General features: G+C 32.1%; 1 protein-coding gene across 8 annotated transcripts; it reads left to right on the top strand.

The window, feature by feature from the left end:
- Nucleotides 1-158: 158 nt before the first annotated feature.
- Nucleotides 159-26545, top strand: LOC105326550 (AMP deaminase 2). Of its 8 annotated transcripts, none has more exons than XM_034446220.2 (19): nt 159-296; nt 3092-3308; nt 7035-7082; nt 9872-10001; nt 11371-11385; nt 12750-12930; nt 13853-13885; nt 15776-15998; nt 16377-16506; nt 16701-16838; nt 18089-18151; nt 18773-18904; nt 19087-19250; nt 19422-19548; nt 20003-20166; nt 20696-20816; nt 21857-22030; nt 23817-23927; nt 24423-26545. In XM_034446220.2, exons 1-19 carry the CDS (start codon nt 236-238, stop codon nt 24609-24611), a joined length of 2421 nt encoding a protein of 806 aa, XP_034302111.2. In that variant the 5' UTR covers nt 159-235; the 3' UTR covers nt 24612-26545. The 8 variants fall into 8 exon arrangements, with proteins under 8 accessions (XP_034302111.2, XP_065932132.1, XP_034302115.2 ...); XM_066076060.1 differs by lacking the exon at nt 18089-18151 and adding an exon at nt 17445-17507; XM_034446224.2 differs by lacking the exon at nt 7035-7082 and adding an exon at nt 4784-4795.
- Nucleotides 26546-26865: the final 320 nt, after the last annotated feature.

Here is a 26865-nt window from a genome sequence, read left to right as displayed (position 1 = left end):
TGCTTGGTCCGATTTTATATCAAATTAAATGCACGCTTTTAAACGATGGCTATGCTTAGTATATGTATAATAATTATAATAGACATTGCAGTAGTTTTTCAACTGGTTCTTTGGTCCTTGCATCTTAAAAGAACTAGTTTATATAGCTCTTCAATTCACGGAGATAGAAAAAGATTATATTATCGTCAGTCGTAGTTCTAATCTGAAATTATCTAATAAATAAAATTTAATTGAGATGGCGGAGAGAAACGAAAGAATGGATGGTAGAGATGATGATCTAAAGAGACCAGCTCAAGGTACAAATCCTTTATCAATTTAGATCGCTTCAGTATTGCTATCGCTTCGTAATTTGTTGACTAGGCTATATAATCATTTATGCTATTCCAACATTGAATCAGACAATGGTATATCATGGTATTGGTATAGCTACAGATTATTGACCTATTAACAGGATTATGGATGCAATATTTTGATGGAAATTTTCATGTTTATGAAAAAAGTTGTGAATATGTCAAACACTGACTCCTGAACAGGCCTGTTTAAACATATGAAAACAAAATATCTCGTTGTGTGTTTGTCCATGAATATCCTGTAATCTGAAGGTCTTGCCTGATTCAACCACAGGATCTTATCAGACTACGTAGCTCTATTTGTAGCTGAAGATTTACAGGCATGTGACTAGTTCTCGCCGAATACCATTTCTCGCCAGTACATTGTGACGTCATTTTTCGTATATAATTTCCTGTGTTGATAAAATGATGTCATAATGTACTGGCGAGAAATGGGACTCGGTGAGAACTGGTTGCATGCCAGTATAATTCTACAGAAATATTCCATTGGCAAACATAGATGTAGGTGTGCGGTAGGGGTGCGATGATACACTTACCCCACAATACGATACGTATCGCGATACAGATATTAATTTACAGAAAAGTATGATACATACCATGATACTAACTCTTGATGTGCTATTAAAGGTAACAAATAATCAAATACACATACTTTAAAATTGTTGAAACTTTAACATGTTCAACTTACAGAACCTTACATAATTCATTTCTGCATATTTTTCCTAAAAAGCTGTAAAAATATCAGAACATTAGCATGACCTGCTTAAGTAAAAATCTAACATTGTTATCAATATCTTTATTCTAACACTCCCTACCATTAAAATATTTATGTTCTCACTGTAGATAAAATGACTATATACTAGGATGACCTTTAACTTTATTGTATTTTGAAGGCGCATCTGGGAATGTGGAATTAATTTCTTGTGACTAACAGAAAAATCATTGCATGGACGAAGCCGTTTTATGCGAGTAGCCATATTGCATGTGTTCCCTGAATTGTAGGGAAACGTCTGCAAAGTAGTGTTTGCATCTAAAAACACTGCATATGGAAAATATGTTAACCAATTTTGTTTATCTTACAAAACCCAAAATGCTACTGCATCAGGGGGCGAAATTAGAAAATGCGCAGCACAATTTTCAACACAGGAAGTTATTTTTAAAAATTTAATTTTCATACAAAATTTGACAGATCAAATTTTTTCCAGATTGAAAATGCTGAACTGCTGTTTAGTCTGAAGTATCATGAATCGAATCGTAGCATATTTTTTCCGTGATGTACAGCCTTAAAGTTCATTGTTGTACTCTTAGTGTACAACTAGCTGCAGGTCAGTAGCTCCTGGTCTGAAAATATTCAGATGAATGACCAAGGAGCGACAGACAGTGCCTCCCATTGTGATGTTTTACAATTTATGGTACACAAAAAATACTAATTTTGTTTTGATTAATCTTATTTCCGAACACATTCTGTAGAATATTTGATTCCAAAATATTCCTTAGACATGCTATTACAAAAATTGTCACTCAACTTTCCTCTCAAATTCTTTTAATCACCATCACCAGTTCTGCAGTTAGTGAAGTTTGTTTACATAACAAGTAAATATGGTGACTCTCAACCTCGACTTGAATTTAACATACCGGTACTTCTTTTTCCAAGGTTGATTAGCTTGTTTCAGAGAAAGTCTGAGGCCATTTAAGAGACGTTATCAGTTGTAAATTGTAGAAAGAATTTTAATGGTACTAATCTTTTCCACAGAATATGTGCAGTATCAGTCCACAACTAGAACAGTTTTTTTTTGTGCGCTGTAAACTGCAGTTTTAACTCAGGAATCAGTCTAAAAGACGTACCCCTCTTGAATTTAAAATTTTACAGAAAATGCCAGAGATTTTGCATTTGTAATTGTAAATTACATAAAAGCAATGGATGAAAAAAAATTTGCACTGTTTTCTGAGAATTTATAAATGGACTGAAATTGCCTGTCTTTTCTTTTTTCATTTAATGGGTAAAAAAAGGAAAAATATATAAGAGAGGAGTAATGCTTCTTTTTATCCTATAACAGCTAGGAGGAAATATCCATATGTCCAAAACAGACATTCAAAAGTATTTTCAAAAAAAAAATTAAAATTGTTTTTGAAGGTGACGCAAGTTATTCATTATTACATGTACTGAAAAACTTTTTTTAAAAATAGCATGTAATTTAAACATGCATTATTTAGATTTAAATAAAATACTCAAGTGCTTTTGTTGTGTATACTGGTATTCATCTCGATATATGTTTAAATGTTCTGTTAACCGGATGTTGCATAATCCGGCAAAATTTTCATAACATACCTTCGCCAGATTACCGGTACACAAGTTTAACTGTACATTTCATTAAGTTTTGTAGTACAAATACAGGTAATTTAAATTGGCAGATGTTTTACACATTTGTATATTATAAATAATGCTATTTATATGTAAAGTATAAAATCAGAGACAGTTGTAACTGTGTTTGACCAGTTACGAAATTTATGAGCCATGTTGCATACATCAGAGTTTTTAAATACCACATGTATATAGGGATTTCTGTGTTAGTAAATCACCGATCCCTCTTTAAGTAAACATAATGTAAAATATATACAACAAAATTTGTTGACTGTTCTTCAGGGGAAGTTGTTGAAATATTCTCCACCAAGGTGTGTTTGCGCATGCATAGCATTCTACGGGTATAAATAAAACATTTTGATGAATTGTTCATTTCTAGATGAAATCCTGTCGCCAACTTTTGCGCCTACCAAACTTAAATTCCCAAACCACATCCACACAGAAATGGATGAAAAATTTCAACAACTGGCTGACACCATTTTGAGCAGAAGCACGGAGATAATTGGCAAAGAAGGGTCTGCTCCCTATGAAATCCCGGAATACCCCATTGTAGAAAATGAAAGGAAATTTTATTTTGAGAAGCAACTCAGCTCAAGGTTAGTGGAATGCACTTTTATTACTTGTATGAATACATAAACATGTACATACAATTTTGATACAAGTATATAGCTATCTTTGGCATTGTTTTTTCATAGACACTAAATGAATTAAATGTAGTTATATATATCCATTACAGTCAGTATTACTATTTATGATAATGATGCCATTAATTATGGGTACGTTTTTTTATGCAAATTTTTGTTAGCAACATTTTTGAGCTCTAGCTGTAAATAAGCTCATAATGCCTACAATGTTCTAGCTTTTAAAAAAAAAAACAATGAACAAGCTTTGAATTAACATCTGATTTCCATGAAATCTAGTATATATGTTGAGTTACTTAAGAAGGCTTAAATTGATAGCAGTGGCCAATTTTGGCTGTATTGATCTGTTTTAGAAGAGCTTTACATGAAAAAGTTGGAAAATACCCCCAAAAGATTAGATATATGGATTTTCCTTTACTAAATAAAATTTGATAGCTAAACAAATCATATCTGAAGATTTTAGGTAAATCTGATGGTTAATTTCATCCAGCCTCTTAGGAAACATGTACTAAATGTGCTTGGCATACTTAGTGTTTATAACAAGCATATACAAGGGTTGATCCAAAAGTAATGTCACACAATGCCCTGCTTTTGTCGTAGGCACTTTATCAAATAAAATAATATATCATAATTTTCCCAATTAAACTTCTAATTTTATTCAGAAATCTGATGAAATTTCATTGAATGAAATCTATTTAAGATATGAATGTTTTTAACATGGTATGTATATGACATCGCCTCGTCATGTTTTATAAAAGCATCTACCATGTTAATAAATGAATTAGATAGTAGCAAGTATATGCTCTGAAGGAATATTTAGCTACTATAGGTTTTTATGTCATCAGCCATATCAAAAGGCTACTTTCATTACAAAAGTCATAGATAAATCTGATTGTACATCCAATAAACAAATAGTCTACTATATCAAACACAAAAAGAGTAATAATTTGTTCAATTCCCCCAAAAATATGATAAAAATCTTCAATAGAGCATCATGCCTATTTCTTCATTATGGAATAAATTAAGTTTGAACCTAAATGCCAATAGTATCCAGAAATGACGTCATCAGCGTGCAGTGACTATATCCTTACTTCATGCTTTATAGAATATGTTATCTTTAGAAATAATTATAAAAATGCATTAAAATTTTCAGATCTGATTTGACATTGATAAAGGTTTCAAAGTATGGATTTTTGTCACTTTACGCAGATTTTCACAATTTTATCACACCTGTGACATTACTTTTGGATCAACCCTCATATACATATAAGTCCGTAATTTTGCATCCAAATATTTTTATGCATGTCTAGCAAAATAATTATTATGGAGACACAATTATAATACTAAGTGTTATTATTTAATTGTCAGATAATTCTTATAATAAAAAAAGATTAGCAAGTGAATTGCATGTGCTGTTTATTTCGACATAGAAACCGTTCCAGGTAAGATATTTTGATTTTGATTGGAGCTATGAATTAATTTGATCCTATGGATGCTTCATAGTAACAGCAGGACATGTCATGATCCAAGGGCAAGATTTATGTCATGAGTGCTTTCTTTTCTTGATTGCATAAGAAATTAGCATTTAGCATTCCCAATTTTTTTTTTGGTTGAAAAAAGTTCGTATCCATGATTTTTATTCTCCCCCCATACTGAAAAAAGCACCAGCATTCCCTAGCTATTCATTATTATTGAAATTTTATTGTACCTACGTAATAGACAATACCCTTATTAGGGATTTATTAGGGGTATATTGCTATGGGCATGTTACCATATTTGTAAGGGGTCATGTTTAGTCCATGCATTATTAGTTCCCTGAATGAATCAAATGTCCCAAGATTAAAAATCGATATCTATACATATATATATAACCATATTATATAATGTCCAACCACTAGTATCATTACTTTTAGGTGCTCCGACCCATCTAAATAAATCACTGTATATACTAAAAAAAAATGCACCCTTATGTTAAAAAAATCGAGGCATGGAGCTTGCCACCCGCTATTATAGATTCCTGACCCTTTCTAAAACCTTTACCAGTACTTAATTCAAATGATGATTTTTAATTTGATGACTAGTTATCAAGTTAAGAAATATAATTATTTATTCATATTCACAAAATTCATAAATATACAGAAATCTCTAATTTTCTTAGACTACTTGAAGTCAGATTCAGAATTTTGATAAAACGTACAGTCTTTAATTGGTATCTGATTAAGCTTTGTAATATATATGCTTTCCGAAATTTCATGAAATTTTCATGAATATCAAATCTGTTTGAATGAAATGTACTAGACTAGGATAGTAGATACATGTACATATAATTATAAATATAAACCTAATTGGTATGGTATGATTAGGTAATGAGATAAAACTGCATGGTCATTACATAAATCTTGTCTTTACTTTGTAATTGCTTGCAAAAAATCTTATTTCTTCATAACTATATGAACAGCGTCCCAAATGTATTTACTCATACTGTTTTTAATTGGATTATCTACATGTATGAAAATAAAAACAAAAGCCCAAACTGATTTTAAACTATTCAGTTCTACCATCGTTACGACATTTTTTGTATATGTTGATATAATGTTGATAAAATATGGCATAACAAATGGTACCGGCACTTAGCGAGAACTGGTCTCACGCCAGTATTTTTATATGCATGTATGAATTCACAAAAGTCATGTTCTCTATAGTAGATTACTGTACAGTAGGTATGATACCCTTAAATGCCAGTAATGATTGGTAATGTCATATCACAGTCACAGATTTATCTCTGCAGAGGCAAAGAGTGGAATTAGGTAGGAGATCAAGTAGACAATTTATTGATCAATCTATTGACAGCAGTAACACCAGATTTCTCTGTCAATATATATTTATATATCAAGCACATCCTTGTGGATTATGAGATGCTCTGGATGTTGATTTTAAACATGTAACTTTATATAACGGTCATGTACCGGTACTTATATTCTGTATGACCACCAGTAAGGGTCACGATGAAAATTTTAACAGTACATTTATTTGTGTGAAGGATGTATTCAATGTTGATTTTCTGAATGAATGGACAGTGATTCAGTGATCAAGTCTGGATGCCATTAAATTATTGATATATCAAATGTTGTATGTACATTTCTAAATAATTTCTTTACCTGGTAATAATAGATACATAGATTTTTAACTGTGATACATGTAATTACGAATTGTTATTCACGTCATGTCTTTAATTATGTGAACTTAAGACTTTTATGATGGATGGTACCCCAGAATGTTGGTCAGGAGTATATAGATTCAAATTAGAATTTACTGGTAGTTTTCGTTAGCATGTATATATTGTATATCCATCAATGAATATGACATTTCAAAACTATGTAATAGTAAAGTCATCATAGCAGTGTGAATTCATAGAAAGGAGACATAATAATGATTAGTACAAGTTTAGAAAACATATTCTGCATTGATCGTTGTATATCTATGTCCGTCATGTCTCGATTATATACATTTAATGTGAGAAACTATCATTTCATTTTGCAGTGGAGACTATGCATCAACCTATAAATTATTGTCTCTTTTTAAAACTTGTTTAAAAATTTGAAATGTTATTTTTAAATTCACTCGACTGAGTGCATGTCCTGCCGTGTGATTCCGACCTTCATGTTTGCAGCCTCTTTTCAGATTTTTTAACACTGGTGATCAAGCATCCGCAGATCATGAAAGAAATAAGTGAGTGACATTTAACCATGGTGCACTGCAAATGCATGAGCTTGATGTTAAGGGAAAGGGTTTTAGAATACATTTGATAAGTATAATACAGCATGGCATATCTTTATTTAATGCTTTTTGATATATTATGTGTTTTGTAGATATAGATTGTTTTCTTCTAACCGAACACAGTCATTAATCAATTAATTAAATGTAACTATGATGATAGTAAAAATTGAATAATGTACATGTATTTCAGATTTTTATCAAACAATATTTGAATAGCATTTTTAAGTAGATCGATATACTAGTATACAGCACATTTTTAAGGAAAATATTACTTGCATGATGTTTTGTTTTTATGGGGAAAACGATACATGTATATGGTGAATATATCTCTGTCTTTAATATGACTATGTGGAAATTTAAATTAAAAATGTTGTGTTAAGCCCCCCCCAAAAAAATTGCAGAAGCTCAGGCTGGCTCTTTCCCACTCCATAAAAATACAAAAATTTACTAGGAGGAAAAAAAAAAAATAAAGGGTAATATATGAGAGAATCACAAAAGTATATATAAACGTTATGATATTTTGGTCAGCACCTGGATAAAGATTTAGTACAGAAAATGTATTTAAGGCTGTGAGATTGTACTTAAGTGGATAAAATCAATATTCTGTAAATCTATAATAATTAAGTGCCATATAGTCTTTTCCCATCTACTGTCTGATGGTAGCATCAGTTGAAATGAACAGCAATATTTAGATGAATTTTATGGTCAATGGATGCTGAGCTATCACCAGGTGCTGGCTCGCGATCACTGAATTAAAAGAGCAGTCAGATCTTTGGCAGCTTAATTCTAATGATTTTATATATTGGCATGAAGAGAAGAAGAAGAAAAAAAAAATGAACGAAAAACAGTATTACATGAAGGGTGAATGATGAAGTCTGCAGTTTTCATAATGCTGATGGTAATTGATTATTGATTTACCCTAGTATGATGCTATATGGCTGGAACACATGTACTGGAATTACTTATTTCCATGGGTATGGACTGTAATTAAGTAAAATTTTTGCTGATCCTGTATGTGTTAAAGGGAATCCTTGGATATACATGTATGTTCGTGTAATTGTGATCATGATGGTAAATATATTTAAAAGTGACTGTGATGTCAGATGGTGACTTAGTCACTAGAAAATCATACAGGTGTGAATTTGACATTTTTCATCAATGCATATATTTATATAATCATTATTGTAAGATATGGAAGAGAGTTTAATCAATTGAAAAGAGAAAACAAATTAGATTGGCAGGTCTCATTGCTCTTTAGTTTTCCATGGTTCATGAATAAAACAGAAGTTTTGGTGTCAGTATACCTATCCTTATCAAGTTCTAATTACACCGCAGGCAGCAATTATAAGTTGTGGAGGATATAATAATGATATTTACCAGTTGTTGATTTTGACCTGTTTATCAGTCAGTCAGTAAGTCCATTTTTGTTTCTTGGTTTTTTTTTCAAAACAACTCATTAAGCACTTAATTATTAAACTAAATTTCTTGTGACTTTGTAAAACATAATGATAAATATAGATGTGCTAATTTTCAGGAAATAATCTGATTCCATTTTTTATAGGAGTTAAATGTGCCCAATTTTATATAATTATCTCATATATGTAAAAAAAAAAATTGCCATTAATTCATTTCTTTTGAATTGTGAAGCATTATCAAGTAATGCACTGGAAGCATGGGTATATAATATTGTATTATATGATATCATAGTTTTTCATTGAAGAATTGGCTTTAGATTCAATGTATTCAGGCCAGATGGTTTAAAAGGCTTATTAGATATAGTTCATTCAATATAACTGTACATGTATTTATCAAATACTGTGGAATCATTAAATTTCGTGGGGGCCAATTTTCGTGGATGGCTTAAATTTTACAGGTTCATGTGGACGTAATTTCGTTTATTCTTATATATCTACAAAAGGAAGTATGACTTTATTACCCTAATCTATCAATTCGTGGAGGATGTTATTTCGTGGATGAGAGGTACCCACGAATTCCACGAAAATTGAGCCACCACGAAATCTAATGATTCCACAGTAGATACAATTATATGTATACATATATATATCTGTTGTGTAAGTATTTGCATGTTATTGCATGAGAAACATTTGAAAGAAAGAAATTCATTGCATGTCATATACAAGAAAAATTGCACATAAGAATATTTTTTCAGACCGGATTTTGCATGGAAGAAGAAGAAATTATTAATTTAAGATGTCAAATAAATGAGACCATCAAAATATACTTCTCCTGTTATAGATATGCGTCGCAATCAAGATCATCTTATAAGTGTTTAAAATTTAAAAAGGCATATATATATGTTAATCATACTTGATATTTGTAAATCATTAAAAATTGGTTCATTTCCTGTCTTTTGGGGTCACTTGCACTATTAAATTAGATAACCGTAGAGAACTTTAATTAATAAATGCTAGTTGAAGCCAAATGAAAGGAGGGGAGTGTTGATTACCAGTATTTAATCAACCAGAAATATTGACTAATATGTCTGAACATTGTTTATAGTATAATGCTATAATATATATGTTTGATTATGGTAATCTATAGTTATAACATTAATACCCCCCTACCCTTGGTACTTAATATTTTATTTGATAAATTTTGTATTTTTCACTGTGAAACATGTTTATACCATGATCATGCTGTGTCTTGAAGTGATAAAATATTTTTAAGATAATTTTAAGAGGGAAACTTATCAATTGTATAAAATTATATTTTAATGCTAGCTCTGTTGGCAAACCGAGCGCCATGGACAGTGAGTCGTACCAGAGAATGTCCTCCACTGATGTCTACGATGAATATGACCTAGCGCCCGACTTCCAGCGAATTTACATCGCTGGACAAGAAATTAGTGGGGTAAATACATGTAACAATTCTCCAATGAACATATAAGTTGAAAATGTTTGGAATATATCCAAAGTTCTTCAAACCTGATTAGAATTTGATTATTGTTTTGAATATGCTACTTGCTTCCTTGATTATACAAAAGCATACAGTATATATTATTCAAAATATGGTATCTAATTTTATTCAGATTGGAATTGGCTTCTCAAAAGCTTGCAGTCTTTTGTACTGGTATATATCCTTCTAAAATCGTGTTTTAATAAATAAGTAGCAAGTGGAATTCAAATTCTGAAATTAGAATAAATTGTCAACTGTTCAAATAAGCATGCACATTATTGGACGAGGGAGGGGGGTACAAAGCTTCTTAAGAATTCCAATTTATAAGATCATTTTGATGAAAGGATTACGCTTTTATTTCAATGGTAACATAAAATTATTGAACAACTCAATCTCTATTCTTTTAAATTGTTAATGCTAATAGAGAGGTTAAGCATTTGAACATGTACGTCTACGGGTACGTGTGGAGCTACAAGTATGTTTACACGTACATGTACCAAACGTTAGGGTATGTTTAATAATCTGTACGTGTAAGCGAACGTGTAAAATCATTAGATTTAATATTTTCAACATGTTCAGTTTACTCTCACTGTTTATTAAATAATTCTATGAATTTGATGAAACCAAAACCACAGTCGTCCTCAATTTATCGTCTGCTTTAATTAAAACAATGCTTGATAAACACAAAGTCCATATTTTTATTTAAAAATGCTACAAGTTTTCACCTACGTGTACTTTTGATTCTACACGTTTTGTACAACTTGTAGATTTACGCGGTATGCAGAAATTATGACGTAATACACATATAACTAGGGGATTCCCCTAATTACACGTACTCGTACACGTAAACGTTCAAATGCTTAACCTCTCTAATATGACTACACAAACCCATTTGTAATCTTTTAATTCCATTTTATTTTAACTTAACTGTTAATGCATGAAGACATTTGTATCCTTATGATAACAAACATGACTGGAATCAAACGGTAATCCACATGTTTATAGGCAGCCATTAAAATGTTTTTTTTCAAAATAAAATAAAATGCATCGGGGCGGGTCGTTTTCAGAGGGGCGAGCGGGGGATGAGAATCTAATAATTAATTTTATGTGGCCTAATGCAAAACAGTATACTAAGCATGTCAGTGTTAATTTTAATATTTAAATATAAGATGATGAAACTTGAAAAATTTGTAATTACATGAAGTTAGTCTTCAGGCATCGGGCTTGACCTGGATGAAGAATCATTTGAATTTTTATAATCCTTTATGGTATCGATATGGTATCAAAATGTTGTACATGTGTTGATCCTCTGCTCTTGCTTTAGATTTCAAGCCTTGGGGTGAGTGTAAAAAGAAACCCTATACCTCTCATTGTAGATTATGCCCCTGGATCTCATGTGTACTTTTTGTTTCTATCTCCTTATCATTATAAAAGTACATGTACTTAATATGTACTGTATACCTGAAGTGTTTTGTACAATTTGAAAAATACAAGAGAAAAAAAAAGTTTTAAAAAAAAACTGATGAATATTCTGAAACTTGCAAAAAAGTATTTTTACATAATGAATCAGCTGTACTGAAAATTATTGTCAATCAAGTGCTAGCTGGGTCTATTGAATAACTGTTTTGATGTGAGAATTTCCTATACCCATAATCCATGATATTGGTACTTATATGTATATATCTACTTGTGACCATGTTGTAAATGTGCACCTGTGAAGTATTAATTCTCTTCTGATCAGTGTATAAATGTATGATTTCACATTGTAATCATTCCTTTAGCTAGATCATATTTGTGATATAGAGATTGTCTACAAAATATACTATAGTGGTTTTAATCATTTTTAGAGACTGATGGTCTATGTGGGTTGTAGATCGATCTACCTGCTTTTGCAGACAAAAATATTATAGTCGTCAAAATATAGCTGATTTCACTACTGGAAATTCCTTATATTTCGCAAGTACTTATTTCTGCGATCCCCCTGTTTTCTATCAAATTGTGAGAATATGAAATCGCAAACACGGAACTTTAATCCTTATTTCTAATAGTTCCCAGCTCTAAGAAAAATAATGGCCATATTTTTTAAATCCGCGAAGGGTGCTTCTCGGGATTTTACACGGATATTAATTCCTTGCGTTTAATTAGGAATCTACAGTATTTCATCATTTGATATATACCATTTGATTGAGTCCATAGAACATTGAAATTTGACTGGTTACAGATAAACATCTGTGCTTACATGTATATCGTATCCTCACATCAGTGAGCATTAATTGGTTCACAGATATCTTAAATTGTTTAATTTTCTTTTACAGTAACATGTGATATATTTTCAATGGTAGGAACAAGTTAGATTACATTAGTATACATATTCAAACTACCATATTTTTTTCAAAAATTGAGTTGGGGAAGGTTCGAAAAGGATTCTATGTACTGTAGATTCCTTATTTAACGCGGGTGCGTAATTCCGCGATTCAACCATTTTTCAACAAATTGCGAGAATACAAAATCGTGAACACAAAATTTTTAATATTGTCTCATTTCATTTACATCTGTCTGAAAAGTAAAATCGAGATTTTAAAATCCACAAGATGTGCCTATAGTGATTTTTCGCAAATTTTAATTCCTGTCAGTGAATTAGTAATCTACAGAAGTAGATTGTTCATGTTATATTGGTAGACGGTTTCATTGTTTTGACTGCAGGTACCCTTACATGACCTGAAAGAGGCATCCAAGAGTCTGGTGCAGGCTCTGATGATTCGAGAGAAATACATGGCCATGTCGCATCAGTCTTTTCCAAAGATCACTGCCCGCTTCCTCCAGAATCTAGAAGATAATGAGGAGTTCCAAGGAATGAAGGAGGGCTTTGGAAAAGGCTCGACAGGTAAACAATTGCAGCTCTTTTTTTTTTTTAATTAGTTTCCCTGAAATCCGTCTCTTTTTTATCTGATTACTGGATTACTATTATGTATATAGTTGTAGTAAAAAGTTTTTAAAAGTTTTTGTTGTTGTTGAAAGTTTACCTTATTTAAATATTTATTTAAGCATTTATTTTTTTGCTGCTATTCAATTCCTTATATTTTCCATTGAATTCTGTCATTTTAAAAAAATAATTAACTTAATTTTGAAAAATTTTGGTGCATTAATTGTCATTCTTTTTTAAATGACTTTATCAAACACATTTTTAGTACACAAAAACAGTCGTGTTAACTACATGTGCTTAATCTTTATAAAAGCATATACATTGTAATATACATGAATATGAACATGCATACATAACAAACTGGAGTTTGGAGATTGGCTTAATCAGTATAGTGAAATAATTAATACCATCATTAGAAGAGAACTTAATTGCATGTTGTAAAATTTGCATGCACTTTCTTAGCAATAGCTTACATAGAGTCCACGCAAGAAAATATTATATTTTTACATGAGAGGAGGATGTCAGAAACTATGATGCCCTTCTTAAACATGTAATACAAATGTATCTGTCTCTGTCAATGAATTGTCAGGAAGCTCTAGGATCTAATCAAAATCAGTTGTTTATATAATTGAAAAAAAAAATATTTTCAGTACCCAACCAAGTGCATAATTATACTCGTGTCTACCCTTATCCAGATTCAATTATACATGCATATATACCCTTATCTTGAATATACACCATAGGCTATAAATAGATATAATTTATCTCTGCGGATGCAGATTACATGCAAAGATAAAAGAGTGACATAAGTGAACAAATTCAATGATGCCGATAATTATAGCGGGGCGTAATTGTAGCTTGATGACCACTGCTTTCGTTGTAGATGTGGATGGAATACCATACTTTGATCGTAGAGGTATAAACCTGCTGTGTTAGGTGCCTCTTATAAGTGTGTGATCTAGCAACTTTAGAGTTCAGCCATTTTTTTGTTCACTTGAGCTCACATGTAAAATTAATGGTGTTTTTCTCATGCAGTTAACTTTGATTATGATCAAAATTAATGCATGCATTTTCAGAATCTTGATGTAGATATAATTAACGATTGTTGAATTATTCTAGAAAAGTTTGCTTAGCCTATGAATTATAAAGCAATGTGTTCAAAATTGCAGTTATGAGCAATGAATATTCAGAGTCTTTTTTCAAATGATGTTAATTACATGTATTGTGAATCTGTGAGCTCCAGTGAATAATGCACTTACAAGAATAACACCATTGAATCCTACATTAACATTTTAATTTCCATGATGCAAGGGACATTAAAATATAGTACGTGTACAACTTGTGAACATTAATTTGACTTTATTTGGCATTTGTCCCCCGCATGGAGTCTAATGCCCATGCAGCCCAGAAACTATACTGTTCGTTTCATCTTACAGAGGGAAGAAAATTCTGAATTAGATACATTATTATGTTCCACAGAAAAAGTAATCATGCTTTGTGAAATTATGTAATTTGCTTTTGTTTCACTCTGAAAATATATTTATATCTTGATTCTAATGTTTTGAAACCCATATATTATTAAACATCATGCTTGCAGTTGGATTTCCCCCTACCTCGATGAATCATACAAGTCCCTTTTTACACCTAAACCTTTCTTTTTACTTGGATTTGAAAAGTTAATATATATATATATGTCAGAGTGCTGGTCATAATTGAATGATGGGAATTCTGTATCTTATACCAGTAGGGTGTAATTGTTTCTAAATTCTGTTCAAGCACAATTTTTGAATTATTACTTGTGTACATCAACACAAATTGGAAAAATAAATTCAGTTTAATATATGAATGAACATAAAGTGGGTCTGAGCTTTGACCTCAAATTTATTCACTTTAAATTTCTTTGAAGGATTTAAGTTGAGAACTGTGTTAAGCGATTGGAAAAGTTAGTGACGGCGGAGCTGGTACATTCAGAAATCAAGTAAAGTACAGGCAGAGACAGTACTATCTGATATCATGGAGTTCCCACTGTTGAACATGGAATGCACTCTGATGCTATATGTATAGACCATGATTCAAGTAAAAAAGATTGAGAGTAACAAAGGGATCTTACTGACAAATATACATGTGTTAGCGTGCATATGAAACAAATGCAATGCATGTCAGTTTAAAATATCAAAATAAATCTGAGAAAAATGAAATGAAAAATGTGCAATTGTTAACTTGATTACAGGTAAACAAAGTAATTGCAAGTAAAGACTTAAATTTGCATTTCCTTAAAAGCTATGCAGCTTGCAAATACATGTACATGTATATATAATTATGTACATGTATAGGTACAGTGTAATATGTTAAAACAGTCTACATTTTTATTTAATTTAGTACATATTTAATTGTAAGTCTTCCTGAAAATTTATTATTATTTTTAAAGATTAATTTATGATATATTCACTCATGTTTGGATTAATAGGCCACTTGCTTTATAGAGGTGTTTCTTCCATTTGGCAAATATGTCTTTTAATTGATTTATACACTAGTGGGTGTTCTGTTAATATTTGTACCATCTATTTTATTGATGTATTGCAGAGGGAACAACTTAATTCTGCCTAATTGTATGTAACATGCTATTTAAATGCAAATTGTTTCTAAATAGTTGATAATTAAACATAGTTTTGTTTGTCTTACAATAATTAATTCTTATGATTAATCAACTGGGCAGCTAATCAGGAGGAATAAGCTTTCTAAACTTTGCTTATTTCAGTCTCTATTGAGAACATATTAACATTAACTTTCTATCCTCCATTTTCAGTTTCCGATCATCCTTTCCACCCTCCAAAGAAAGAAGATCCATTTGACATTGAGGTGCCCATGGGGGTGGAGTGTTCTTTGAAAATGGTTCAGGGCTTGATGTATGTCTATGAAAACGAGGAAGCCGTGAAGAATAACACCCCCCTGGAGCTTCCGTACGTCCAGCCTAAGACTTTCCTGGCTGACCAGAACATCATGTACGCCCTGATCAGTGACGGACCCCTGTGAGTGGCATTCCCTTGTCTGTATTTTAACACTCTATAACTGGATACTTTTTTGAGAGAAATATTTTGGATAGTCCGATACGCGATTATCTCAGATGCAAAAAAGTGGATTTGATATCATTGTTCTTATACATGTATTAATGTTTGTATAAATACCAAAATATGAAATGACAAAAATTAAATGTACATGTACCTATTTTGGAATATTGCAAAAATTTGCACCCAAAGAAGAAATCATTTTACATTGAATTTTGAAATAACTTTAAAATATCTAGTGATATCATATGATATTAGGTGAATAACATAGTATTTTGTGGACAATGATTCAACAAAACAAGAAATTTTACAGGTTGATTTAAATGAATACTCTGCTTGTAGGAAATCTTTCTGTTATCGGCGATTGAGTTATTTATCCTCCAAATACCAACTGCATACTCTAATGAATGAATTAAAAGAATCAGCAGCCCAGAAAGAGGTTCCCCACAGGGACTTCTACAATATCAGGAAGGTAATTCTTCCAATTACATTGACTGAATAATTTTACTTTATTTGTTATGAACAATACAACCAAAGTTGTTATTAAATGTACATATGTACATGAATCCCCATGTAGATTTTAACTCTTTAAAAATTTGAAAATCTCTTGTCTTTTTAAACAGATTGCAATAAATCATATTTGTTAAATGAATTTTGCCTTGCCAGGTGGACACGCACGTCCATGCATCCTCCTGCATGAACCAGAAGCATCTGTTGAGATTCATCAAGAAGAAGATGAAGACTTGCTCAGACGAGGTCGTCTGCAAGGACAAGAAATCGGGGAAGGAGATGACGCTTGCAGAGGTAAGCTTAAGTTTTCAAGCAGACTTGCAGTCCCCAAGTTGATATCCTTGTTATTTTCTCCAAGGTAATAAATTTAAGTAATAACATGATTTTAATATCTGTATAATGTTAATATCCACTATGGTACATGTATACACATTTCTCAATGTTGATGAATTTATGTAATGATAGAATTTTGGAAAAATTACATGTACTGATAATCATGAAGTTTCCTTTTTTAGGCATGTGAATTATGTGAACACTGGAAAGTTACCAGTACTCTAACTGGTTTTTAAGGTTTTTTTCTTTGTAGGTGAAAACTGTTAAATACCAACAGAATCACTTGCCTAGATTAATTTGACCTAGTATTTACCTTCAGTAAAATACAAATACATACCAAAATCCTAATTTTTTTCTCATTCAATTAAAGCAGAAAGCCCCTTCTAAGACTGCACTACATTTACTCAACCTTTTGAGGGGTGTGCAGAATATCACTCCCCAAAAACTAATGAATTATTGTATGATTTCAGTATTATTTTTGAATGCTGTTGAATTTAATATACATGTACATTGTACTGTAAATACATATGTGTCCTGGTCAGGCTAATACACCATTTTCGTTTGTAGGTATGCGAGACTATGAATATTCATTCTTATGAATTAAGTGTAGATGTTCTTGATGTTCATGCAGTAAGTCTTGAGACACGTACCTTCCTTTTACAGGCATTGTCACGCTGTTGTAGTCACTGACCCTTTTTTTTTCTCGCTATGTTGACTTTTACTTTGCCCAGGACTGAAAACCTACTATAAATCATTTCAGCTCTTTATTAGCTTATTTTTGATATAAATAGAATTCTTTTTCAATATTAAGATGAAACCTTGAGAAGTGACTTGTAAAACTTGTTAAATAAGATGTTGAATGATTTTTAGAAAAATAAGTACCATTAGTGAAAGGTTTTATGAGCTGCTGTAGGTTCCTTATTTTATGTGAGTACTTAATTCCATGATTCATCTTTGCATCCAATTGCAAGAATATAAAATCGTGAAAGCTTGATTTTTATCAAAGTTTCATTAATTTTCATCTCTTAGAAAAATAAATGTAAGACTTTAAATTCTGCGAAATGCCCTCGCTATTTTCTGCCGGTGTTAATTTCTCATGTTTAATTAAGAATCTGCAGGAAATGATTTTGGGTTTTCAGTCCTAGTATCTCATAGCTGGCTTTGAAACAGTAAGTTGACCTGCATGACTGATTCCATTTTGTTCTAATCAGGTGTTTGACAGCATGGCGCTCAAGCCTTATGACCTCAGTGTTGACAAACTCGATGTGCATGCGGTAAGTCTCCCGCTCCTTTTACCATAGCAGGGACATAACGTTTTGTACTATCTTTATTCCTTAAAAAAATTCTTTAAAAAGTCCTGTACTATCTCTCTATTCCAAAAAATAAAGGTGAACTTGCTCCATCAATGTCATCTGTAAATATCGATCTTGTTGTATTATTTTTCAATTGTTAAAAATTTTTTAGTGCTTTTTTTCAGAAAAATTTATTTCTCTTTTTTCTCTATGATTTATCATAATTATCGAAAGGGAAAAAAAAAATTAACAACTGTTTCCTCCATCCCTAGTGCACTAGGTCTATTCAGGTCTTCCTACGTTTTCATTGTACTTATATGTGTATTACTTAATATTATAGTTGCTTAGCTGTACTTATTTTTATTCTATTAGGTAGTGGTATTTATATTATCTCACAAACTATATAATTAGTAAAATTTTCAATGTTTTTTTTACATGAACACATGCAAAAATGAATTTGAACTCTTCACTTAATTGGAAGCCAAAAAAATATTAAATAAAGAAATTAATGTTTTATTAATATTGTGAAGTTTAATTTTTGTATTTACATGTATTTTGATGGTGTACATTTCTTTGAAATCTAAATAAAGAGTTTTGTTGTAGGATCGGAACACCTTTCATCGATTTGACAAGTTCAACGCAAAGTACAACCCCATAGGAGAGAGCAGACTGCGAGAGATTTTCATCAAAACAGATAACTACATCAATGGGAAATACTTTGGACATGTGATTAAAGTAAGTTTTTTTTTTGTACCGAGAAGATTCATGTACATCATGAAATTTCAGGATTTTTGAGAAAAAATAAAATGAAATTTGAATTCGCATCATCATAAGAATAAAATGTGAGGTGACAATTAACACTTTACTGACGCTTTATTTTCCCATGATGGTTAAAATCTACTATCTTATTTATGTAGGAGGTCATGGAAGATTTGGGAGAGAGCAAGTACCAGAATGCTGAATACCGTCTGTCCATTTACGGACGATCTCGAGATGAGTGGGACAAACTCGCGTACTGGGCCATTGAAAACAAAATCTACTCGGACAATGTCCGATGGATGATTCAGATTCCAAGGCTCTAGTAAGACTGAATTCATGGTCGATCTTAACATTAATTATTAAAATTTGTTGCCAAATGTTACAGTTCTGTGTTAAACAGTACAATGAAGATATTTTTCCCCTGACAAGTTATTGCATTGTATTTTATTTCAAGTTTTGATTTTGATTTATCTGACTTTTTGTTGGTTTATAGTGACATCTACAAGAGTGCAAAGATTGTGAAGAACTTCCAGGAAATTCTAGAAAATATTTTCATGCCTCTTTTTGAGGTCACCCGGAATCCCCAGTCTCACCCAGAGTTACACAAGTTCCTTATATATGTAAGTATTCAGTCATTACAGTCACAATAACATTTTTCAAGTGTCTACTTTCTCTGGTACAATTTCACATCGGCAGTTATTGATATAATGATTTGTATTTATGCATTCAATGAGGATCCATATCATGGATTTGTGTTGTGTGTTGTCATCTAAAGAATAGCAAAACAGACATCTTTTTAATAAGTCAAATTCTCGAATTCTATTACTGGTATACATTGGTATTAAAGTATATAACTTTTTGATTAAGCTTCATTTCGCAGATTTGCACTGTAACTCTTTAGAGTGATTAAAACCCCTATTCACAATGTAGTGCAGAGTCTGCAGACTAAACTAAAGCATTAAAAGCTAAAATTATTTATGAAATTGATAGCTTAAATGAATTATGGTAATGTGAAGTTTCACCATTAGTGTTAAAACAATAATGCATGTTTGAAAATCAGCCATCTGTTTTTAGGTGAGTGGGTTTGATTCCGTGGATGATGAATCTAAGACAGAGCACATCAAGTTTGACCTGGAGACTCCCCTCCCTGAGGACTGGTGCCAGGATGAGAACCCACCCTACAGCTACTATCTCTACTACATGTATGCTAATATCACAGTCCTGAACCAGTTCAGAAGGTAGGAACCAGTAAAGGGGTCACTATGTAGTGAAACTTTGAATTGATTTAATATGTATGTGTATGGTTTGGGACAATCTAATTAAAATTACTGGTAGATCTTTGATCTGCTCCTAATAGATCGCTTTGTTTAGCGATCTATTAGGAGCGGATCAAAGATCTAATTTTAATTAGATTGGGTTTGAGCACAAGGTTTTTCATGTTCATGTTTTTCTTTTTAACAATATGGTACGGTACTTTTCATATAAGGACAATTAATGTACAATTAGCTCTGAATCTTCAGGATCGTTTGATTAATCTTAAATTAAGAAAATCAGTGTTGGATATGCTAGCAACAAGAATGTATAAATAAAATTTCTTATATACTGGTATGATTCTTCCTCAGAACCTTCTGTTTGGTAGGATATGACATGTACAGGGTGATCCATAAATTCTGAAACTGTTATTGTACTATTGATATTACAAGCTTTACCTGCAGGTTTATACATGGACTGTCTCATTAACACTAATGATTATTTTTTTTTCTTTAGGGAGCGGTCATTGCCGACCTTCACCTTGCGGCCTCACTGTGGGGAGGCAGGTAACGTGACACACCTGGTGGCAGGCTTCATGCTGGCCGAGAACATCTCCCATGGTCTCGTTCTCAGAAAGGTAATTTCTATCGCAAATTATAAAAGTGTTATCTTTTTCGACAACACTGTAAATTGATTATTTTTCATATAAAGTTTTGTTGGTTTGATTAATTTTTAGTCTCTATTCATCAGAATGAAAAGTGTATTTCTAGTTCGCTGACCAAATCTGAATTTTACAAGTCAATCCTAAAGTTATTAATGCCATCTTCTTAAAATTTTTTGTTATAAAATACGAAAAAAAAAATACATTTATTCATATAAGATATTTTTCATAACTTAAACCATTATTCTGTTTTTCTTAGGAAAGACACTATTTATCCAGTTAGGATTAAACTTAGTGCCATTCTTAGAAAAATTGATCATAATATAATACATGTATAATAATATCTTTGAGTTTTTAATCTGTTCACTTGCAGAGGTATGATCAAATAAATTTTTTTATGCAGTTAGTATGATAGCATTGCAGGCACGTAGCATCGTTTTTGAAAGTGGGGGGGGCCAGACTAATCCAAGAAATCTTGACAAGCAACAACAAAAAAAGGGGAAATTTGAAGTTTCCAAAAATCTTCAAAATCCTAATCCGTGGGGGGGGGGGGGGGTAAACTATACTTCCAAAAACAAAATTCTTACCTATCAAAAAATTTTTCTCACCCCAAATCATGAAATTCCTAATCCGGGGGGGGGGGGGGGGGGGGGGGGAGTATGTCACTCCTCATTTCCTTAATTTCATATCAATTTTCTTACATACTTCCAAAAAAGTGGGGGGGCCAACTCCATGATAATTCACTTTTATATATGTAAATTTTAAAAAATTTGTTCCTGCGAGAAAAAGCCCCCACTGGCCCCCCCTGATGCTACGTGCCTGCATTGTTAAACCCATATGCATAGTATGCAAGATATGCAACTGATATATTGAATACAGGTATGTATTTGTATGAATATGCTGTTACAAATGCTATACATGTATCTGTTGTGTACAGGCCTGTATATTCACAGTATGTCATGTAATGTTTTCAATCAGATATACCCACATGTACAAGCTTTGCTGTATATTCACAGGTCCCGGTGCTGCAATATCTGTACTATCTGGCACACATTGGCATAGCCATGTCTCCCCTCAGTAACAACTCACTGTTCCTCAACTATCACCGCAACCCACTGCCCGAGTACTTTGCTAGAGGCCTCAATATCTCTCTCTCCACTGATGATCCACTGCAGTTCCACTTCACTAAGGTACAGTACATGAAGAGCTTAACAAGCCCTGGAGCCATAAAACTTAGACGAGTTCACTCTTCATCGCAGTCTCCCTTTTACAAAAGGAATAGGTAATGGAAAAGTGTCACTAATGATATTAAAAGTGAGCTCTTCTAAGTTTGGCCACAGGGCTGACATTTTACTGATGTTGACTTCAAAGAATATTTAGTTGAGGCACGATAATAAAAGGAAAAGAAGTGTCGAATAACCCACCTAACAAAGGCTTTCCAGAATTTTCAAAACTCCCTTATCAGTATGCAAAGGTCATTTATTTAAATGTGAATGAGTGAATTTGATATGTCTGCCAGTCATATGAACCGTGTGAATATTAAATAACACTTCTGAGGTTTTAATCGTAGGGGCTGAAAAAATCAATTAATTGGTAAAAGGTTCCATTAATTGTTTCATATCCAGATCTCCGAAATACTTGCATTTTTTCAGCAACTCCTAGCTTTCACAGAAAATATTGATAGCAGTTTTTTTCTTAAAATACAAATGCATTTAAAGATAAATGAGGGAAGCACAGCATTAGAAATAAGTGTCATTGAATAAAAATCCTCCTTCTTCTATGTAATCCTTCTAATCTGTAGTGATTCCTGGGTAAGAAAATTTCATCCTCGTCACCACTTTAGATTTTTTGGTAAAGTTGTTGCACATACTTCTAGACATACATGCAGCATAGCAGAAGTCCTTTAGTGTGTTCATGTATTTCAAATCACAAAGGGAGTAGTTATTCAGTTGGGCTTCTCGTGTGCAGAAAAAGCCTAATATACATGTGCCATATACTTAAACAAATTGCTTTTCATGTGAATTCTGTCACAGCACAAAAGGCATGTACTAAATATATAGCCACCTACAACCCCTAGCCAACCTGCTATGAAAAGCTTCTGTGAGTGCACCAATGGAAGATGATTTTCTTCCAGAAATTTTTTCTTATTTGTTGTTTTGAAAACACAGTTACCAGTGTTCCAATATCTTTGGTACCTGGCCCAGCAGGGGATAGCCATGTCCCCCCTCAGTAACAAATCCCTCTTTTTGACCAGCTACGCGGCCCATCCATTCCCCGATTTCTTCTACCAGGGTCTCAATGTGTCTCTGTCTACAGATGGCCCCCTGCAATTTCACTTAACGAGAGTAAGGCTAACTTCCTCAGTTCACTTCAGATGATGTAGATTGGGAAATATTTGCAATGGTTTTAGTTTCATTTTGTTTGAGATTGTAACCATTTTTTTGTCACTAAATTAAGCTAAGCCTATCGTGAATGCTGATTTTCCTATACCAGGCAATGGAATTCTTAATGATGTTTTTTAAAAGTAGATTTTTATCAAGATTGAAATAAAAAACTTTGAAATCAGTTCTTTGTATCAAATCATGAAATTTTAGCATCAAGGAATTAAAGCGACTTTAATACAGAAATGTTGGTCGATGGAGATTGTGGTTGTACTTTGCTTGTTAATATGACACATAAAACATGAAGGTGTTTATATTTTATTCATATTCGTGTCATTCTGTCATTGTTGTTGATTATTTTACTTCCAGTTAGTGGGTTGTTTTTTTTTCAATATACACACCAAGCAGTCAAAAGTAGGAATTTAATTAACTATTGATTTAAAGTTGTGAAATTTTTTTTTTTAGAATTCAGATAGGCATCTTTATTATTACATTTAATTAATTATAGAAATTTGTTGATATATTAATACATACACATATCATATCTGTCAATGGGTCAGTACCTGGATTTTTAACACCTGATTGTAATCAACAGGAAGCCCTGATGGAGGAGTACAGTATAGCAGCCCAGGTGTGGAAGCTGTCCACCTGTGATATGTGTGAAATTGCCAGGAATAGTGTGTTGCAGAGTGGCTTTGAACATGAGGTAATTATTATTATTATACTTTCATGTTAAATACTGAGATCTGATTGGTTTAGACGCAGTTGGTAATCCGTTCTATTACCCTCAGCGTTAGCAACACACTTAGCAACGGGTAACACAATGAATTGTTACATGCGCGTAAATTATGCGCGTACAGTTCGCCGTAGAATTCATGTCATTTCTATATAAAAGCAGTAAAAATATTCTCTAAAATTAGGACATTCAGTATAATAAAATAAGTAGTGCCTGTTTGGGAGGATAACAGTTGAAATTGACACCCCTCGAAAACCATTGTCAACCTCTGCTTCACGTCGGTTGACAATGGTTTCCTCGGGGTGTCAATTTCAACTGTTACCCTCCCAAACAGGCACTATTTATATAATGCTACAGCCAAGCAGTAACATATGATGTTCTTCTATTTTTCTACCGTCAAAGATTTAAAAAAAAAATCAATGCAAAAATCTATATCATGTCTACATGTGAATTTCTGTAATGCAGGTGAAGCGACATTGGTTAGGGCCAAATTACACTAAAGAAGGTGTGGCAGGAAATGATGTCAGTCGAACCAATGTTCCAGACATTCGCGTGGCGTACCGATACGAGACACTGGTGGATGAACTGAAGTGTATCTGCCGCGGCGCCATACTGTATGATGAGTCGATGGATTCTGTGTCCAGTAAAAAGTAAAAGTGCTCCAAGTTCTTCCAACTACCACCCCCCCCTTTCACCCTCCTTCCCTTTCGAGGAACTCTATGACTTGCCAGTGATAGTTGTTAATTTATTGTATCTGTTGTGTAGTAATAGATTTTAATCAAAATAGGCATTTTTTTTGTTTGAAAATTGTTATGAATACATTGTATATATATTTTTATTATGATTGAATTGTTACCTTTGATATACATGACTGTGTTCCTAATACATGTATACATGATTACAGCCTCTCAAATTGCTTTGCAATTTTTTTTTAAAACAGGAGATAATTTTGATTACCGGTATATTCAGAATGGCTTTAACTTTAACTGCATTTATTTTTACTGGAACTTGGCAACGAAAACCCCAAAAACCATGAGAATTTTTTAGGAATCAGGTACATGTACAATTGTATGTATCAAGCTTTTATGTAAACTTTATTTTTATTACACTTTGGTTTCATACACAATCAAGGTACTGTGTGCAATATAAATCAACTTTTACAAATATTTAATGCATGTGCTATACAGATTTTTAAGTTGTTACCCTCAGGTTTCGATTTTTACTTCCTTTAGTATTAAGTATGACTAATTAGGTACTATAAAATAAGCTAATGATGATTGTGAAATAATTTTATGTTCTGTGGTGAAAATGTCATTTTTTGTTGCGTTTTAGATGCTCACATGATATGTGTGTGATTGCTAGTCTTTCTTGTGATACTGACATTCAGAAAAAGCATTCCTGTAGATTACTCCTTAGTTATATATAGATGTATATGTAAGAGTTTGTTAGGAGTATTCTTGAATGTGTAATATTGGTTATGAAAAAAAATTGCTTCGATTAATAGTTTAATAACTTAATATAATTTTGTAAATGTTTTGTCTTAATATTGTAGTTAGCGCATTAGTTAATTTATTGAATGTAATTTCATATATTTCATGCAAGTATTTGCAATACTTTATAACCTGCCAAAATTTTTAAAATGTGTTTTTGATAGTTTGAAAATTTATTAAGTATTCACTAATATCCGATATGCATTTACAATTATGATTTTGCTGGTATGCTATGTATTTTGATTGCATATATTTTTTTTCTTTGGAACGAAAGATCTGAGAAATTGTTCATGTTCAAAATATAAAAAATACATGTTGAATGCTTAGCTCATAGCCATCTAAAATGAGCTGCTATAAAATTGGTACTTGCTGTAAATTACAGATTCATGGTCCTAATCAGTTAAGTCTACTATTACAAGCATCAATTTTTATGTTATGGAAGATGGTAGTAAATTGTTTTCTTTAACAAGATTTTGATTCAGAAAGTATCTTTTTCAATTTTTTTAAAGTTCTGACAAGCACATTTCAAGATAAATGAGTGTGAACTGCACATTAGGCTGCTTACAAAGAATTCTAATAATGCTGCAATACTTTTACCTTAAAAAGCTGTGCTAAATTAAATCAATCCGGCATTTAAGTAAGATTTATCAGTTTTATGCATATGAAGATTTGGTGGGCTAATAACTGATTTTTATTCATTTTATTATTTAATCTCCCTTGTTCTGTTCACTCTCTAGATCTGTCAAGGTGATCTCTAATTTAAAAGATACTGTAAATTAACATGTACGATATAGTTACGGTCTTTCAACACAAGAGTGCATTTCAATGTAAATGTAAACTGAAATTGTGTGGTGAATAAAGATGTTTGTATTTGTCTGATAATTAAGAAAAAATACTGATACATGTATTAACGTCTGAAAAATTACTTCTGTCAGATAGCAGGTTAAATTCAGCTCTATTTTTTATGATATGGATTTATCTTATTTTTAAGAACACGTTTGTTAATTGAAAGTATGGTTTTGTGTATATCTTGGATGATTTAGCATTTGCTGCTTATAGTTTGCTCCAGTCAATAAACAGTTTTGATCAGTCAGAAAATTGGATTATTATTTTGTTCATTCTCAAAGGTAGGGTCACGGGCGCCTTGTGTAAAATGTATATATTTATTATAATAGGTGTCCTGTAATGTTATTTTTATGATTAAAAAAATATACCCCTACCTGATAATGCATACGATAAAGTATTTTGAGAGAAATGAAAGTGTTGTAAAATGATTTCGAACTTTACATGCTTGACCTCGACAATACAGTACATTTTTTAACGTAAGAAATACGTCTACTCGAAGATCTTGCAATATTTTTCTCTCGAGTCAAGTTAATAGTGTTTACCGATCGGGGTGTCCCTAGCCTAGTGAGTAA

This window comes from Magallana gigas, chromosome 2 (genome assembly GCF_963853765.1).
Source record: "Magallana gigas chromosome 2, xbMagGiga1.1, whole genome shotgun sequence".
NCBI lineage: Eukaryota > Metazoa > Mollusca > Bivalvia > Ostreida > Ostreidae > Magallana > Magallana gigas.
The sequence above is the reverse complement of the archived record's forward strand: the minus strand, read 5'-3'. Positions and strand labels throughout refer to the sequence as shown.